This window comes from Anolis carolinensis, unplaced genomic scaffold, assembly GCF_035594765.1.
Source record: "Anolis carolinensis isolate JA03-04 unplaced genomic scaffold, rAnoCar3.1.pri scaffold_10, whole genome shotgun sequence".
NCBI lineage: Eukaryota > Metazoa > Chordata > Lepidosauria > Squamata > Dactyloidae > Anolis > Anolis carolinensis.
In genome coordinates, this window is record NW_026943821.1 from 14986146 (window position 1) to 15005363 (window position 19218).

At 40.4% G+C, this 19218-nt stretch overlaps 1 protein-coding gene across 1 annotated transcript; it reads left to right on the top strand.

Annotated features, from left to right (window-relative positions):
- The first annotated feature begins 5898 nt into the window (after positions 1–5898).
- Positions 5899–12897, top strand: LOC100567872 (free fatty acid receptor 2). Its single transcript, XM_003225091.4, has 2 exons — positions 5899–6227; positions 8597–12897. Exon 2 carries the CDS (start codon positions 8608–8610, stop codon positions 9622–9624), a length of 1017 nt encoding a protein of 338 aa, XP_003225139.1. The 5' UTR covers positions 5899–6227; positions 8597–8607; the 3' UTR covers positions 9625–12897.
- Positions 12898–19218: the final 6321 nt, after the last annotated feature.

Here is a 19218-nt window from a genome sequence, read left to right on the forward strand (position 1 = left end):
TATCTCACAATCCCTGAGGATGCCTGCCATAGATGTGGGTGAAACGTCAAGAGAGAATATTTCTGGAACATGGCCATACAGCCCAGAAAACACACAACAACCCCAATTTTTCCTTGGTTTCCTTCATGCTATCATTTCATGTCAACCATTAATCTACACGAAATGATAGACGACATTTTTTATGAAACGATAAGTGACATGATATGGCTCCCTACCACCCATATCCCCTAAAAGTTACCCTATAAAATAGGAATCGACACAACACACTGGCTTGAATTATTCTTGTGGGGTGTATTTATGCATCTGGAGTGCCCTGTGACAGATTGCAGACCATTGGACGTTGGGTCATTAGACATGGTCCTTTCTTTAGTCAGCGGGGAAAATGTGAACAAAATGTGCATGCTAGAAAAGTATGTAAATAAATGTACTGATTTGGGGAAAATACACGTGAAAAACATTCATTCATTTTCCACATGGGAAATAAAAGCCAGGTTGCTCAATCTGAAATGAGAAATGAATAAGATAGGAATGGGGATGGTATTTGGTGAAATGCCGGGCTGTGGCACAGGCTGGTTAGCAGCCAGCTGCAACAAATCACTCTGACCAAGAGGTCATGAGTTCAAGGCCAGCCCGAGCCTGCATCTGTCTCTGTCTCTGTTCTATGTTATAGCATTGAATGTTTGCCTTATATATCTCACCTTCGGGGTAAGAAGGGCGGAATATAAATACTGTAAATAAATAAATGCAGCAAAATAGAGAGTGGTTTTACTGCGTATGTTGCACTATTGAGCTCTCTTAAATTGAAGCTTGTGGCAACATGAATGTAAGCCCATCAACAGTCCTATTCTTTTGTCAACGGTTTTGTGAATGCCCAGTCCTTATTTGGACTATTTTGACGTTGTTTTTACTCTTAGGATTTTTCAGAAGTATTTTTGTACTTCTGCAAATCTTAAAAGTTCCCTAAGTCTGCAGACACTTCCCATATTGTGTGTTTCAGGGGAGGAGAAAGTGATATATTAGCACTCAGAAGTAGAAAGAACAATGGCCTGAAATTACTACAACATAAGTACAAGTAGAGATGGCAAATGAAACTCACTGAGACCCAGATAATTATTCATTCTCTATCCATTATAGGCCAGTTGAGGAAATGACTGACTGAGAAATCTGTGTGTATAAAGAAGCAGAAGGAAGAGAAAGTGTCTGTTAAAAGACCAAGAGTATAGGGAGTGTTGTCTTAAAGGAGGTGAGAATGCAAGATCGTCATCTGTTGAAATCTGATTTAAGGCCCTGGCATGCCCTCCAACTGTTCTCTTTAATCTTTTGTTGTCACACTTTTCCAGCTGTTTTTGCACTTTGAGCTCACTTGCAGCCATTGAAGCAAGAGGATGAAAAGGGGAAAAAATTGGACATGTTAAAAGCAGCTGACAAGGTCAGGTAGCAAATCAGAACAGGTTTAGGGTGATGTGAGTCTGGATGTAGAGCTCAGGGAATGCAATATCGTATTCTTATGAATGGTGGTAAACCATTCAAAAGTACTCTGTTGAGTACTTACAATCCTGTGTGTGTGTGCCCTCAAGTCACCTGTGGACTTATGAATTTCATAAGAAATGCCTAGAGGTGGTTTTGTCAGTTCCTTCTTTTGAAATATAGCCTACATCCCCTGGTATTGGTTGTGGGTTTCCCATCCAAGTACTAACTAGTGTTGACCCTGCTTAGTGTTCAAGATCAGACAAGTTATTTACCTTTAGGGTATATCCTAGACCACCTGTAATTCTAGTGTATAAACAACAAAGACATAAGGAAATCCAAGGTGACACAAAGAAAGTTAGCAAGAACAGAAATGTGGTCAAGGCAGTACAGGGTTGAAGAACAAATAGCAATCTGAGTGGAGTCAAATGCCACTAACTGAGTCACCAAAGGAAACAATGAGCCAGCCAGAGTTCTGGAGATAAGAGAACACAGAATATCAAAATAATAATATTTTGGTGCTGTTTTTTTAGCAGCAACTCAATAGCCTTGGCTATGCTAGTTTATAAAAGTCGCAAATAAGCACAGTTGGCCTAATTATCTAAGAGTTATCCTTTTAAATCAGACCAAGGCCTCTTCCGGTATTTTGTTGCTGTGGTTTCAATCTGTAACATCCTAAAGGCTGGAGTTTCTTAGCCTCTTGTTCCTGTTCTTGAAGTTCTACAGAACGGTCCTGGCTTTGCTTCCAGAGAAGGGCTGTCAGCTTCCTCTGACACCCAATGAAACCTATTATTACCATCTTCTCTTCCGGAGCCCTTGGTGGAGCAGCAGATTAAACCCTTGTGCTGGCAGGACTGATGACATGAAGGTTGGGTTGATGACCTGAAGGTTGCCAGTTCGAATCCAACCTGGGGAGAGCATGGATGAACTCCCTCTATCAACTCCAGCTCCATGCGGGGACCTCAGCAACATGGAATGGACAAAGGATTGGGGGAAATCCAACCCCAAATAGGGAAACAAGTTGTCCAGGAACACCTGGCTGCTCTAAACAAATTCAAGTCCCCAGGGCCAGATCAGCTACATTCAAGAGTATTGAAGGAACTAGCGGAAGTTATTTCAGAACCACTGGCAATCATATTTGAGAGTCCTTGGAGAACAGGAGAAGTCCCGGAAGATTGGAGGAGGGCAAATGTGGTCCCTATCTTCAAGAAGGGAAAAAAGAACGACCCAAACAATTACCGTCCGGTCAGCCTCACATCGATACCAGGCAAGATTCTGGAAAGGATCATTAAGGAAGTGGTCTGCAAACACTTAGAAACAAATGCAGTCATTGCTAATAGTCAACACGGATTTATCAAAAACAAGTCATGCCAGACTAATCTGATCTCTTTTTTCGACAGAGTTACGAGTTGGGTCGATACAGGGAATGCCGTGGATGTAGCCTACCTGGATTTCATTAAGGCCTTCGACAAAGTCCCCCACGACCTTCTGGCAAACAAACTAGTAAAATGTGGGCTAGACAAAACTACGGTTAGGTGGATCTGTAATTGGCTAAGCGAATGAACCCAAAGGATGCTCACAAATGCATCTTCATCATGGAAAGAAGTGACAAGTGGAGTGCTGCAGGGCTCCGTCCTGGGCCCGGTTCTGTTCAACATCTTTATTAACGACTTAGACGAAGGGTTAGAAGGCACGATCATCAAGTTTGCAGACGACACAAAACTGGGAGGGATAGCCAACACTCCAGAAGACAGGAGCAGAATTCAAAACGATCTTGACAGACTAGAGAGATGGGCCGAAACTAACAAAATAAAGTTCAACAGGGACAAATGCAAGATACTTCACTTCGGCAGAAAAAAATGGAAATCAAACATACAGACTGGGGGACGCCTGACTTGACAGCAGTGTGTGCGAAAAAGACCTTGGAGTCCTCGTGGACAACAAGTTAAACATGAGCCAACAATGTGATGTGGCAGCTAAAAAAGCCAACGGGATTCTGGCCTGCATCAATAGGGGAATAGCGTCTAGATCCAGGGAAGTCCTGCTCCCCTCTATTCTGCCTTGGTCAGACCACACCTGGAATACTGTGTCCAATTTTGGGCACCGCAGATGAAGGGAGATGTTGACAAGCTGGAAAGCGTTCAGAGGAGGGTGGCTAAAATGATTAAGGGTCTGGAGAACAAGCCCTATGAGGAGCGGCTTAAAGAGCTGGACATGTTTAGCCTGCAGAAGAGAAGGCTGAGAGGAGACATGATAGCCATGTACAAATACGTGAAGGGAAGTCATAGGGAGGAGGGAGAAAGATTGTTTTCTGCTGCCCTGGAGACTAGGACACGGAACAATGGCTTCAAACTACAGGAAAGGAGATTCCAGCTGAACATCAGGAAGAACTTCCTCACAGTGAGAAGGGCTGTTCGACAGTGGAACTCTCTCCCCCGGACTGTGGTGGAGGCTCCTTCTTTGGAGGCTTTTAAGCAGAGGCTGGATGGCCATCTGTCGGGGGTGCTTTGAATGCCATTTCCTGCTTCTTGGCAGGGGGTTGGACTGGATGGCCCATGAGGTCTCTTCCAACTCTACTATTCTATGATTCTATGATTAGCCTCTAACAAGGATGGTAAAAACATCAAAACATCCAGACATTCCCTGGCCAACGTCCTTGCAGATGGTCAATTCTCTCACACCAGAAGTGACTTGCAGTTTCTCAAGTTGCTCCTGACACAGAAAAAAAACCCTCTTCTTCTCCTTGTTCAGTTGAGGAGGCCTCCTCCAGATAGGATGGAGTATATCTGCATTCCATAAGCAAGTTCAGGCCAGGAATACAGAAGACATTACATCCAAGATGCATTATGATGGTTTAGATCCTTTTGGACTAACCTCATTCAGCATCTTGTCTCCCTTCTGTCTCATTTCTATATATATCCCCCACATATATGTACAGAGTAATCTGAACATTTTGCTTGCTTTTTTTTAATTTACTGTAATTTTGGATAGATGCACCCATTAATTAAAGCATGTTTGCTTGCATTTTAAGTTGTGTGCATTTTTCGTTATCATTTAAAAATGCATCCATATGTGGTGGGATTGTAAACACGTAAAAGGTTTTTGGGAATTGGTCATAAGGGAAATAGAAAATATTATGAATATAAAAATTAAAAGGAATCCAGTGGAAATATTACTTTTAGTTGAAAAGGAGGATGAGAAAGATAAGAGAGGAAAAAAATTAATAGACATGCTATTAACAGCAGCTAGATTACTAATTGCAAAATATTGGAAAGGAGAAATGAAAATACAAATTAATGAATGGTATAAAGAAGTTTGGCGAATGGCACTGAATGACAAGCTAACATCAAATTTAAAAGTAAAGAAGGGATTATGGGAAAAAAATGATTTTGAAAGTATTTGGAGAAAATTTCTAGAAAAATTATTGGAAAAAAGAAGATTTACCTCCAAATGAAGAATTGAACTTTTGGTGGGACTACAGAAGAAGAGATGGCTCTGGGGAAGGGGAGCACAGGGGTGAATGTAAATAAAAGAGCTGGAAATGTATAGAATATGTTTATATAATTGTAACTTTTTCTCAAATAATAATAACAATAAAAAACTTAAAAAAAATAAAACTTACAGGTTGCATATCTTTCAGATTAGCTTTCACTCTTGGTCGGAAAACACCTTTCGGTCATCTTCTTGATTCAAATAGTGATCTTTTGAATATCATTGCTGCCATCTGATTAAAAAGAAGAAAGGCATTCTTAGTGTAATTATATTACATATGCTATGATATATCTATATGTTAAAATATTATACAGTAGAGTCTCACTTATCCAACATAAACGGGCCAGCAGAACATTGGATAAGCGAATATGTTGGATAATAAGGAGGGATTAAGGAAAAGCCTATTAAACATCAAATTAGGTTATGATTTTACAAATTAAGCACCAAAAATCATGTTATACAACAAATTTGACAGAAAAAGTAGTTCAATATGCAGTAATGCTATGTAGTAATTACTGTATTTACGAATTTAGCACCAAAATATCATGATGTATTGAAAACATTGACTACAAAAATGTGTTGGATAATCCAGAACGTTGGATAAGCGAGTGTTGGATAAGTGAGACTCTACTGTAATTTTATAAAGTATGTATACCTTCAAAAAAAATGTGTCCATTGCCAAGTTCATATAGAAGATGAAGAAATCAATAGATTCCCCATAGCACATTATTACACCATTCATGCGCAATTCCAGGAGGTGCAGATAGGGAACCTTAGGTAGAGGGAATTCATCACACAGACCTAGTAATAAAGAAGTATTAATTTCCTCTTTGGACATTATTAGGAACACTATCTTGATTGTTCCTTCAGTTATGACTACGGGAGTAAAAGTTCCATATTATGAGGATGAGGACAAAAGACATTGAAAGGGTTTTCAACTCAAGAAGGGGGTTGGTTGTGCTTGGCTTTTGTGGTAACTTTGCACAATACTGGACTTCTGCAGCATCACCGACTTCCTCCCACTCTCCGAAGTCATTTCCCAGGTGAAACTGTTTCCACGGGTAATAGGTTCCTTTTTCAGCTGTTGAGCTCACTTCCTTCAGGACTCTCCCTTTCATGTAACCAGGCATCACTTCTATCAGTTCACAGAATCCAACTGCATGCTGTGTGAGGATCAAATTCAGAGTTGTCACGGGACCTTCTCGGGGAATTTTGGAACCCAACCCTCTGTGGAGATTGAACAGAGTGATCATTCTACTACAATACAAGTAAGCTGAGAGCATAGTGCATGAATTGTTGTGATATTTAGGGGAAAATATTAAGACAATATTTCTTGTAAAATTGTCAGAACTGAATCCGAAGAGAAATGGGTAAAAGCCTTAGAGCAGGCATGGGCAAACTTGGGCCCTCCAGGTGTTTTGGACTTCAACTCCCACAATTCCTAACAGCCTTAGAGGGAAAAGTTGGAGAAGATTGTCATTTCCGTGTGACTCTTTTGTACTACGCAAAAAAAAGCTCAAATGGCACGGCACACAAATTTAAAATTTGATAATCGTTCTGAATCAAAGCAGATAGAATTGCAAAAGTTTCCCATCCTTTGAAATTCAGTAGTGAGCGATTCATTACTGTGAATTTAGATGATAATCATAAGAAAGGTATTTCATCCAAGGCACAGAACTAACTCCCACTGAGAAGCAGTTGATAGAGTTTGAGCAAAATAATTATCGATGGCCAATTTGTGTTTAAATTATGATAAAACATGGGACAGCTGATGTGTTGAAGCTATTCAGCACTTTGGCTCACTCCTTTAGAGGCTGGACTAAATCTCAGGTTGGATTTTTTTTCATGTCAGGAGTGACTTGAGAAACTGTAAGTTGCTTCTGGTGTGAGAGAACTGGCCTTCTGCAAGGATGTTGCCCAGGAGATGCTTGGATGTTTTGATGTTTTACCATCCTTGTGGGAGGCTTCTCTCATGTTCTCACATGGGGAGCTGGAGCTGATAGAGGGAGCTCATCCGCGCTCCCCCTGGATTCAAACCGGCAACCTTCAGGTCAGCAACCCAACCTTCAAGTCAGCAGTCCTGCTGGCACAACGGTTTAACCCATTGTGCCACAAGGGGCTCCTTCAAGGTGGATAATTTTAAATTATTAGGTTGCTATGAGTTTTTCGGGCTGTATGGCCATGTTCCAGAAGCTATATAAAAGCCACTTGCCTAGCTCCCAATAGACCTCACCAACTCTGAGGATGCCTGCCACAGATGTGGGTGAAACATCAGGAGAGAAAGCTTCTGGAACATGGCCATACAGCCCGAAAGACTCACAGCAACCCAGTGATTCTGGTCATGAAAGCTTTTGACAATACATTTTAAATTATGTTTACATGATGCTACAATTAGTTGAAAATTAATGTTGTTTGATTCTTTGTGATTTTCCTGTTGCAACAAGACTTTTATTCCAAGTTTGAAAAGATAGGCAATCACAATTCATTGTTTAATGGTCAAAAGATCTTACCATCTAACTGTATATTAATGTATATTTAATAGACACGAAGTTCAAGGAAATGTGGTCACCTTATATTCATGTATATTTCTAGCTACCCCACTGACACAGAGTTACAAACCACTGACTGGTATATTTATCATAACTGGACATTATTGTTTTTTATGATGTACAGATTGGTGATTCAAAGAAATAGGGGGGGGGGGTGTTGATTAGAAGTCCTTGAAAGACAGGTTGCTCATAAGGATCTATCTTCACCCAGAGCAGTCAGGTACAAGGAAATAATTGGAGCTCACATAGAACTCAAAGCTTTGATACAGACATCACAGTTATTGAGTAGGCCCAATTCTGGTTTCTCGCCATGAGCTCCTAGATTTCAGGCTTCTTCCCATTCTCTGAAGTCAGATTTCATCATTTCCAGCTATTGTCAGGGATGACAGTACAGTAGAGTTCCGGTTAACCGACTTCCGGTTAACCGACACTCCGTATTATCCGACGTCCCAGGCCCCTTGAGAGGCGCTCATGCACTTTGCTAGGTAGCTTGCTAGCTACCTAGCAATGTGCACGGGACACTTCCTTCAACCGGCTTGCTGGATAATAGGGCCTCCCTATTATCCGTCAGATCCATTATTCGACATTCGGCCCGCCCGTTTATGTCGAATAACTGGAACTCTACTGTATTTAAACTCATCTTCAACTATGTATCCTCGAGATATGATAAATGCTATCATCTTAGGATGACACCAATGTAACTGCCATGACTCAATGTTATGGAATTATTGGAATTGTAGTTTTGCAAAGTCATTAGTTGCTCATAAGGATCTCATTGGTTTTACAAAGTCTGTCAATCTGTTCTCTGTTTGGTGTATCACCAAACTATAGATCTCAAGGTTCCATAGTATTGAACCATGGTTGTTAAAGTGATGTCAAACAGCATTCATTCTACAGTGTAGATACACCCTTAATCAACATGCCTATGGGCTAATTGGCTAGTAATTGCGGAATTTGTTATCCAACACATATGGAGATACACTCCCTGAGAAAGTGAGACAAGAAGAACTACAAGCATATCTTTCTATTACTTGAGAAGCAACATGCTTGATATTTTGCTTTCTAATGTTATCTCCTTTCACTTCCAGACTCTGAAAGGATGGCCGATAAAAGTGTGGTCCTCACTGTTTACATCTTTTCCTTTGTGACTGGACTCCCATCCAACCTCCTGGCTTTCTATTCATTCCTGAGGAAAGTGAGAGAGAAGCCGGTTCCCATAGACATCCTTCTGCTCAACTTGACCATATCCGACCTCTTTCTTCTGCTCATTTTGCCTCTCAAGATGGTGGAGGTTGCCTTAGACAACACTTGGATTCTCCCTGAGTTTCTTTGCCCGCTGGCCAATTTCATCTTCTACAGCAGCATCTACCTCAGCACCCTCTTCCTCATGGGCGTCAGCGTGGAGCGCTATCTCTGCATTGCCCACCCTGTCAAGCACAAGTTAAACCGCAGGCCGACCTATGCAAAAGTGGCCAGCCTCTTCATCTGGTTTCTAGCCTGCTCCCACTGCTTAAGCATTGTCTATGGGGTCGAATACTCTGACAGGACTGCAAAGAAGAGTGGCTCCAACAAAACATGTTATGACAACTTCACTGAGAAACAGCTAAGCATCGTCCTCCCTTTCCGGCTAGAGCTCTGCATTGTCCTCTTCTTCATCCCTTTCATCATCACCCTTTTCTGCTACATCAGTGTGATCCGCATCCTGACCTCCATGCCCAACATCAAACCCCAGAAGAAGCAACGGGCTGTGGCCTTAGCCTTGGCCACTGTCATTAATTTCTCCCTGGCTTTTGCTCCCTACAATATATCCCACATCATAGGTTTTATTGAAGGTGTGAATCCTCCCTGGAGAGTGGAGACCTTTTTTCTCACTTCCCTCAACACCACCCTGGACCCTGTGATCTTTTTCTTCTCTTCTGCCACTATCCGCCGAAGCTTTACTGACTTCTGGCTCCGTATCTGCTCAAGTATTAGATCTCCATGTTGCCTGATTTGTTGCAAGTCTCCAAATCCAGAAGCGAAAGATGAAGGAGCTGGCCAGGCATCTGTTTCAAATATGCTGGCTGGGTCCAGCACACCGACTCCTTATACAAGATCTGGGATATCTGAGAATTAATCCCTTTGTGATAAGTGTCAGAAACAATGCAAGATATCTGGACTCCAAAGCAACATTAAGGGCTTTGAGATCTATTTTGTGGTTTGTTAGTAGAACCCTGGGGCCCACTATCCAGAGACAAAGATAGTTAAAGGTAAAGGTTTCCTCTTGACATTAAGTCTAGTTGGATCCAACTCTGAAGGGTGATGCTCATCTCCATTTCTAAGCCAAAGAGCCGGTGTTGTCTGTAGATGCCTCCTCAATCATGTGGCCAGTATGACTGCTCGGAGACAAAGATACTCTCTTAATACGAGGGTTGAATGAAAAATAATACCTCCACCTTCGTAATTCCTAAACAGATGGCTATTCTGGTATGTGGCAGGTACTGACTTGTTCAGTAGACTCTCCTCTACAGTTCCATTTGGTGAGAAGCCTACACAGACGGGGAAGCCTTAGCATTGAATGGTTGTGTTGTTAAAGTGCGAAGTATGAAACCCTGCACAGACGGGGAAGCCTTAGCATTGAACGGTTGTGTTGTTAAAGTGCGAAGTATGAAACCCTACGCAGACGGGGAAGCCTTAGCATTAAACGGTTGTGTTGTTAAAGTGCAAAGTATGAAACTCTGCGCAGATGGGGAAGCCTTAGCATTGAACGGTTGTGTTGTTAAAGTGCGAAGTAGGGAACCCCATGCAGACAGTCGGTCAATGCGAATTAAGCAACGTGCAGTCATTGAATTCTTGACAGCAGAAGGTGTCACCCCAAAGGAGATTCATCAGAGAATGCAAGCTGTTTATGGTTATTGTGTTGATGTGAGTACTGCACGTTGTTGGACGAGTAAGTTTAAAAATGTTGAGGTGGGAACATCTGACTTGCGTGACAAACAGTTGGACTGAGTTTCACAAGAAAAAGGTTGACGGATTGATTGAGGATGATCGTCGTATCACTTAGAGAGAAATTTCAAGTGTAATCAGCATTTCACAAGAACGTGTGGGTCACATTATTGCTTTGCTTGGCTATCGGAAGATCTGTGCACGATGGGTACTGTGAGACGCTGGTTGCGGAAACAGAGTGTTGACTTCTGCCATGATGGTTTCAGAAAACTTGTTCATCGGTGGCAGAAATGTATCCAATTTTCTGGTGATTATGTGGAAAAGTGAATAGTGGTAGCTAAAGAGCACATCCTAAGGATTATTTCTGCATTTGATTTATTAAAATATTCCCATCCAAACTCAAGTAATGAAGGTGGAGGCATTACTATTCATTCAACCCTTTTCAGCTAGGCATTTGTTTTCAGTGCCAAAACTGAGTGACACTCTCAGTTTTTCCTTACAAGGATCTACTGCTTGAAAATTTCTCTGATATAATAAGAATATAGAGATTTCTGGCTATGACTGATATTTGTAAACTATTGGAGCCCTTCTAATTATTGCAGGATCTACCAGTACGTTTAACTAATCTGCTTCCTGTTCATCTCTGCTCAAGAGCACACCTGAAAGAAACTGTCAAACAAATATTCAAATCCCAAACCTATCAAATGTACTTATTTCTGTATGTAAATGCAACATTTGAAATCATGCACTGAGACATTCAGATCTGCCTTTTGAATGAGAAATCTGGCTACTGTTGCCTTCAATGACTGGTTGTTCTCTTGACTCTTTTTATCGACAACAAACAGAAGATTGTGTTTATCGGGGGGTTTCTTCCTTTAAAGAACCCTTTCCACGTCAGACTGTTTGCCAAGGGTCTCTTACAAACTGGAAGATCTTGTGGTGGTGTTATGCTGTGAACACAATATTGATTCAGATGAATTACTTGCCAGGTCTAACCTGTCTTCAACAATGCGTCACATAAACTGAGTGTACGTGCCATAAAATAACCCACAATACCGAATATGTCTTGTTTTTAAAAGCTGTCTCTCCATCTCTTCCTATATCTTTCAAGAAATATTGAAAAGTAAAAATCCTTGAAAACATTCCTAGCTGATTTTTGCAAGCCAAGCTACTGTGTTACATCAATTTGTCTCGAGCCAGTTGGGCAAATTATCATTTGGAGAGGTGTCTTGGTCTTTTTTGAGGAGTTTTGGATCAGCCATAACATTTCTTAAACCAATTCAACATCTGATTTTTATTTCTTGTGGCCACACAGAGCACACATAGACCTGTTAGCTCAAGAGAGTTGGATCAAGCCAAAACACAAATTCAGTTGGAAAAGAACATCCATGGGGCAGGGGATAGATGTCCAAGAAGCCCGGACGATGACCTTGATTTTAGTCTTTTTAACAGTAACGTGAATTGTTATATGGTGTTATATATATTTTTATTATTTTCATAAGCTATTCCTCATTTGTTTTGTAAAGAGAAGCTATGTTTGTGAGTGTTTGGGGAACAACAGTAACTAAAGTGAGCCATGAAGTCCATAGGTGTTTTCATGCCAGCTCTCTTAGCCCAACCTTCTTCACAGGGGTGGTGTATGGTTACGATATGTGCCTGTATGAGATAAAGAACCATACATGTTCCTTTAAATTCCTTGAAATGTGATAAAGACATTAATAAATAATTAAACCAAAAAAGTTGTCAAAATGCCTAAGACTGCATCAAACCAATGGAGGGTCTCAGAATATGGAGATCTCCTTTTTCATCCGCTTGTAAGAGTTACAAGCTAAGAGTTACAATTTCTGTATCTTCTTGGCTTAGTACCAAAAGTCTCTTGTTGGTTTTGTATATGAGATGGGTGCCTTGAATAGTTACTGTCATAAGTAAACGGGGGGGGGGGGGGGCTGTTTTTGACTAGCAAAGAACATTTCACTGAGGCAAACCTTTGGTTAAAACTTTTAAGGCAGGAAGATTTTGTGCAATGGATTTGTTGTGTTTGTAGCTTTTGAATATGTTTTAAATGTATTTTAGACTTATTTAACTTTGTGTACATATAATTGTTTAATTGGCTTTTTAATGCTTTTGTCCAAACTGGAGGGGTTTTTTTTAAGTTGCACTTTTTTCAATTTGTTGAGCCATGGACTGAAGAAATGCAAGATGGAAAATTATTTATTATAAAAACAAATAAACATCTATATATATAAAAGAGTGATGGAATCCTGGCGACCTCCAAAACAACAAAACTAAACACCCCACAACCTCAAAAATTGACAACACAACCCATCATCCATGCCTCTAGGTTGATACAACAAAAAGAAAAGAAAAATAAAGTCCTAATTAGAGGGAGAGGAATAATTGTTTTTATCCAATTGCTGCCAGTTAGAAGGCTAAGCTCCGCCCACTTGGTCTCCTAGCAACCCAATCACCCAGGGGACAGGCAGAGTTAGGCCTCACTTAGGCCTATTCCACACTGCCTATAAAATACAGATTATCAGATTTTAACTGGATTAGATGGCAGTGTAGACTCAAGGCCCTTCCACACAGCTATATAACCCATATAATCTTATATTATCTGCTTTAACTGGATTATCTGGACTCCACACCTTTACCCTTTACCTTAACTACCACCAATTCCTCAATACTTTATTTCCCATACCACCATACTTCGCCACAGCAACGTATGGCCGGCGGGCACAGCTAGTATATTATAAGTAGAGAAATATGGAGTCTTCCAGCTATGATTATTCGACTACAACAAGACTGCAAGGACAGGAGGAACAAGAAGGGACGTCAGACCTGAGAATCCCAGTCCATAGGCAAGAAAGCAACCACCCAGTCAAGAGAAACCTAATTTTATCGGAAACCTAATTATATACTTTTACTGTATTTCTGGCACTGCAGAGGGATTGGCTAGTGTCTGTTGAAAGAGCACTTTGGTTTTCACGATGTTCAGTGAGAAGCTAAGCTTTTCATTTGCTTCTGCAAAGGAGGTTAGAGTGGCTTGTAGGTCTTCTTCTGAATTAGCACAGATTACACTGTCATCAGCATGTTGGAGTTCTATAACAGATGTTGTTGTGACCTTGGTTTTGGCTTTCAGTCTGCTGAGGTTTTAACTCGAGTCTAATGAACCATTGAATCTAACGTGCACCTCAGTTTTCAAAACCCTGAAACCAAAAAAAAGTATTTGCTGACGAATATAATGAGCAGCACCAAAAGGTGCACTCTTTGTAATTTAGCCATTACAGTTGATGCCTCATTATAATTCCTTCTTTAAAAACAAAAGTGTTAGAACACTAAAGCTTCCAGTGATGGAAAAGAAAACAATGGGGTGTTCTATGATGTAGAATGAATCCACATTAACTGTCCTGGTTCAATGCTATAGAGTCATGGGGGCTGTAATTTAACAAGGCCTTGAAGCTTCTCTGCCAAAGAGAGTGGATGTCTCACCAAACTACAAATCCTAGGATCACATAGCATTAAGCCATGTTAATTAAATTAAAGGTGATGTCCCTCAGAGAGGAGCTCCAGGGGCTCCTGAAATAGCTTCCGCTTTTGCTTTGGCTCGGCACTAAGATGATCATTTTATACAAATCTAATGTGCACCATAATTTTGGCAAGGCAATTTAGCCAAAAAAAGGTGAGTGATAGATTTCAGTAAATACAGTACTTTTTCCCTTGGGTGATAAGAAGCCCCAAAGAGCTTTAAACTATTACATTTAAACAGCATTCCCACATTCTCTCATTTTGACCACAAGGACACATGCACACATACCTTCATAAGGAAACAAATCAAAAGAAGCTGAGAAACAAAACTTAGGGCAACAGTGCAGCCCACACAAGGATCACCAGGAGGTATGGTCCTACCACCTTTGCCTAACTCTGCTACAAAAGGTCCCAGGTCCAATATTCATCTGTCACTCAATCTAAAGGCTTTTGTGTCGCTGTCAACTAGAAAAATGGCTCAGCAATTATAGCCCCTCAGCCTGTGACTCTTTCACAATGCCTTAGCACCATATTCAACTACATCTGCTAGGGTTGCATACTATGGAAATCTGGGTTTGCAGTTTGGATAGGTACTAGATTCTATGGCTTAAAATTCAAATACAGTAGAGTCTCACTTATCCAACATAAACGGGCCAGCAGAACGTTGGATAAGTGAATATATTGGATAATAAGGAGGGATTAAGGAAAAACGTATTACACATCAAATTAGGTTCTGATTTTACAAATTAAGCACCAAAACATCATGTTTAACCACAAATTTGACAGAAAAAGTAGTTCAATACGCAGTAATGCTATGTAGTAATTACTGTATTTACGAATTTAGCACCAAAATAACACGACGTATTGAAAACATTGACTACAAAAACGCGTTGGATAATCCAGAACGTTGGATGAGCGAGTGTTGGATAAGTGAGACTCTACTGTATTACACAAACTCCAAATCCCAGAATTCTATAGAATGGAACCATGGTAACTAAAGTGGAACCATAAGATTATATACCCTGTTTCCCCGAAAATAAGACATCCCCAGAAAATAAGACCTAGTAGAGGTTTTGCTGAATTGCTAAATATAAGGCCTCCCCCAAAAGTAAGACCTAGCAAAGTTTTTGTTTGGAAGCATACGTACCATAGATCGTAGAACATGGAAATAATGGTAGTAATAAATTCTTGATGGGATTCACAGTTTGTCTGGTTATGCTGGTTTGAGATGACAACTATTGTACAGTATATAATAAATGTACAATTTGTGTTCAACAATAAATGTAAATTCTTCTTCATGGAAAAATAAGACAGCCCCTGAAAATAAGACCTAACACAACTTTGGGAGCAAAAATTAATATAAAACACTGTCTTATTTTCGGGGAAACAGGGTATAATTCAGTAGTGTGAAATGATACTTACCTGTTGCTCTGAGCATGATCACTGCCTATTCCAACCATGGCCATCAATAGCAAACATTATAGTTGGGGGGAATATAATCCCAAATTGGATTGTTCCAACGTTCTTTTTTGGAACAATCCCATTTTTTTTATAGTTTCCAGAATACCCAAACCAGTGGCCATGCTGCCTGGTATTCTGGATATTGGAGCCTAAACTAGTACATTTCCAAGTTCTGCCCTAGAATAATAATAATAATAATAATAATAATAATAATAATAATAATAATAATAATAACAACAACAACAACAATACTTTATTTTTGTATCCCGCCACCATGTCTCCAAAGGGACTCAGGGCAGCTAATATGGGGCCAGGCCCAAAAGTAAACAGGTATAAACAAGTTAAAATATAAAGCAAAAACAATAACAATAACAATAACAATGACAGTATAATAATCAAATAAAAATAGGTCTGCTCATACCTTAAAACTAAAGGGGACATGTTCCCAGAATTCAAAAACTAAATTCTTGCCATAGCAAGATAGGACCGGGCTGTGGCGCAGGCTGTTGAGCAGCTGCAATAAATCACTCTGACCATGAGGTCATGATTTCGAGCCAGCCCGTGGCGGGGTGAGCACCCGTCAATTAAAAATAAAATATAGCCCCTGCTCGTTGCTGACCTAGCAACCCGAAAGATAGTTGCATCTATCAAATAGGAAATAAGGTACCACTTATTAAAAAAAGTGGGGAGGCAAGTTTAACTAATTTACGACCTGGAATGAGGAAGTGCTGTCAGAGTGGATGATGAAGCAGCTGCTCCCCCCTGTGGCCAGAATCGAACATCCTCTCAGGAGAAGGTTAAATTGCCTCGGCGTCTGTCTGTCTTGGTCTCTGTTTGATGTGTTTATGGGCATTGAATGTTTGCCCTATGTGTGTATAATGTGATCCGCCCTGAGTCCCCTTCGGGGTGAGAAGGGCGGAATATAAATACGGTAAATAAATAAATAAATAAATAAATAACTTCTGCAATAACTTGTCTCCCAGACATTCTAGAGAATGCTTTGCAAACCCTTGCACCAAGAAACACCACTGAGGTCTGCTGAATCCTTTGAGGTTTAGACCAAATAAGGAAGCAGATTTACAACCAAAATGATGATATTTTGAAAGAGGAAAAAGATCACTAGGTGTTGGTGTGAAGCACGTACTATAAAGAAAACCCCTTCATGCTGTATGGGGATCATGGAAGGCTTGAAGTCCTAAATATTGGGAGAGCCCTAGTAGAAATGTACTTAAGTTTTCAAGGGAAACATTTTTTTTCTTTTTCTTTAGAATGGTATTTCATTTTTTTTTTGCAAATTCAGTTTAAGTATCTATGTGTTTATTGAAAAAGTCGATGTGATGTAATGATCTGAGTGTTGGACTACAACTGCAGAACACCAGGGTTTGTATTTCCACTCAACTGTGAAAACCCATTGGGAAATCATGCTCTCATGCTAACAGGAAAGTAACAACACATCTTTCTTCTAAATAAATCTCACCAAAAAAATCCCCAATGATAGTCTTGAAATACAATGAAAAGTGGAAGGTATATAACAACCAACAATTAAGGTAAAGGTTTTCCGTTGACATTAAGTCTGGTCACATCCAACTCTGAGGGTTGGTGCCCATCTCCATTTTTAAGCCAAAGAACCAATGTTGTCCATAGACACCTCCAAAGTCATGTGGCCGGAATGACTGCATGAAGCGCCATTACCTTTCTGCCTATTGTTCTCACATTTGCATGTTTTTGAACTGCTAGGTTGGTGGAAGCTGGGGCTAACAGTGGGAACTCACTCTGCTCCCTGGATTCGAACTGCCAACCTCAGGAAGGAAGTTCAGAAGCACAATGGTTTAACCCGCTGCACAACCGGAGGCTCCAACCAACAATTATATGTTTATAAACAAATGCCAACTGTTTCATATATCTGCTTGTACACAGACCACTTTTCCCATTCTTTCAAAATCTCTAGTCAGCTCTACACTGACACTATAATACAGTTCAAAGGCTGTTTCAGAGAAGAATGTACACAAAATATACATCCCCAGTGTGTGCTGCTGCATTAAGCCAGAAACAGTTTTTAAAAACCTACCTGAAAGTCTGCAATATGCGAGAAGAGTACATCCCATGCATGGTTCAAATCTGAAAATGAAATATGTGGGGTGCTTGTCAGGACACCATCACTGCTGACACATGTTTGAAAACAATGAAACACCTGGCCAGAAGGAAAACAATTACTCACCTGACAGAGTAAACCATATCATTCCCATGACAACACTCACTTACTGCCGCTTTTTCTCATTTTCTGTGCCTTGTCACAGTCTAGTGTTGATCTCAAATGAACATGGAAATGTGCATCAGCACATATCAGGGTATTAGGTTAAAAAACAAAACAATTTCTAGATTCAGTTCCAGTCCACAGTCAGTAGATACTGTGGCCATTGACCAACATCCCAACCTCAAACCGGTTCCTGGGGTGACTGTGTAGGCACTCCATAATGAAACTGGTTGGGTTTAATCCCCTTCCTAACTCTGATATTTGACCCTCAGATTCATTGTATATATTTGTATCAACCCCCTTCTGCCCAAAACTACATTGTATATCAGGCCAACATCTGTCTATTTCAAAGTTAGGATAAAAGATTGGGATGGGGAAATTAATGAATAATACATTTAGCACATGCTGCTGCTGTTACTTAATACAAGTTTCACTTTTGACTGGCAGCATAACGTTGCCAACCCTGTTTCACAATCATTCTATGTATGCTCACCTTAACATTTGCAATTCTGGATCTTATTTGCACAAGAGGAGGGAAATAACTCCTATTTGGGGGAAATAACATGCCACTCAGCTCAATGAGATTCTCCCACACTGTATTATGCACAAATGTATGTGTGTTAATCATAAGTAAAGGTAAAGGTTTCCCCTGACGTTAAGTCCAGTCGTGTCTGACTCTGGGGGTTGGTGCTCATCTCCATTTCTAAGCCGAAGAGCCGGCGTTGTCCATAGATACCTCCAAGGTCATGTGGCTGGCATGACTGCATGGAAAGCCATTACATTATTTATTGTATTGCTTATTGTATTGTGATGTGCTGTTCTTTTATATGCTGTTTATATTGTATTGTTTGGGGCATGGCCCCATGTAAGCCGCCCCGAGTCCCCGTTGGGGAGATGGTGGCGGGGTATAAATAATAATAATAATAATAATAATAATAATAATAATAATTATTATTATTATTATTATTATTATTATTATTATTATTACTATTACCTTCCCGCCAGAGCGGTACCTATTGATCTACTCACATTGGCATGTTTTCAAACTGCTAGGTTGGCAGGAGCTGGAGCTTACAGCGGGCGCTCACTCCGCTCCCGGATTTGAACCTGGGACCTTCCGGTCTGCAAGTTCAGCAGCTCAGTGCTTTAACACACTGAGCCACCGGAGGTAGTGTTAAACATAGCTCCTGTTATTTGACTTGAAAAAGGAATTTAGGTTCATCTGCAGTATTAAAAGGAGGGTGGTGGCAAAATAAAGCACTCATCTTGTAGTATCTTTAAGACTAACCAATGTATTTCATATATATCCACCACTTTAATTTGGATCAGACACTGATAAATACATGCAGAGTTGTGTGCACTGAGGCTGTATGTATAAAGGGTTTGCATGTATGAGCTTTACAGTCAAATTCATGAAACTCCCATGTCAATATATCAGGGAAAGAATGGATAACTATGAATAACAGCTGCCATTTAGTTACTAATGGATTACACAGAGGAAAAGTCAAACAGGGACATCCATAAGTAAAGGTAAAGGTTTCCCCT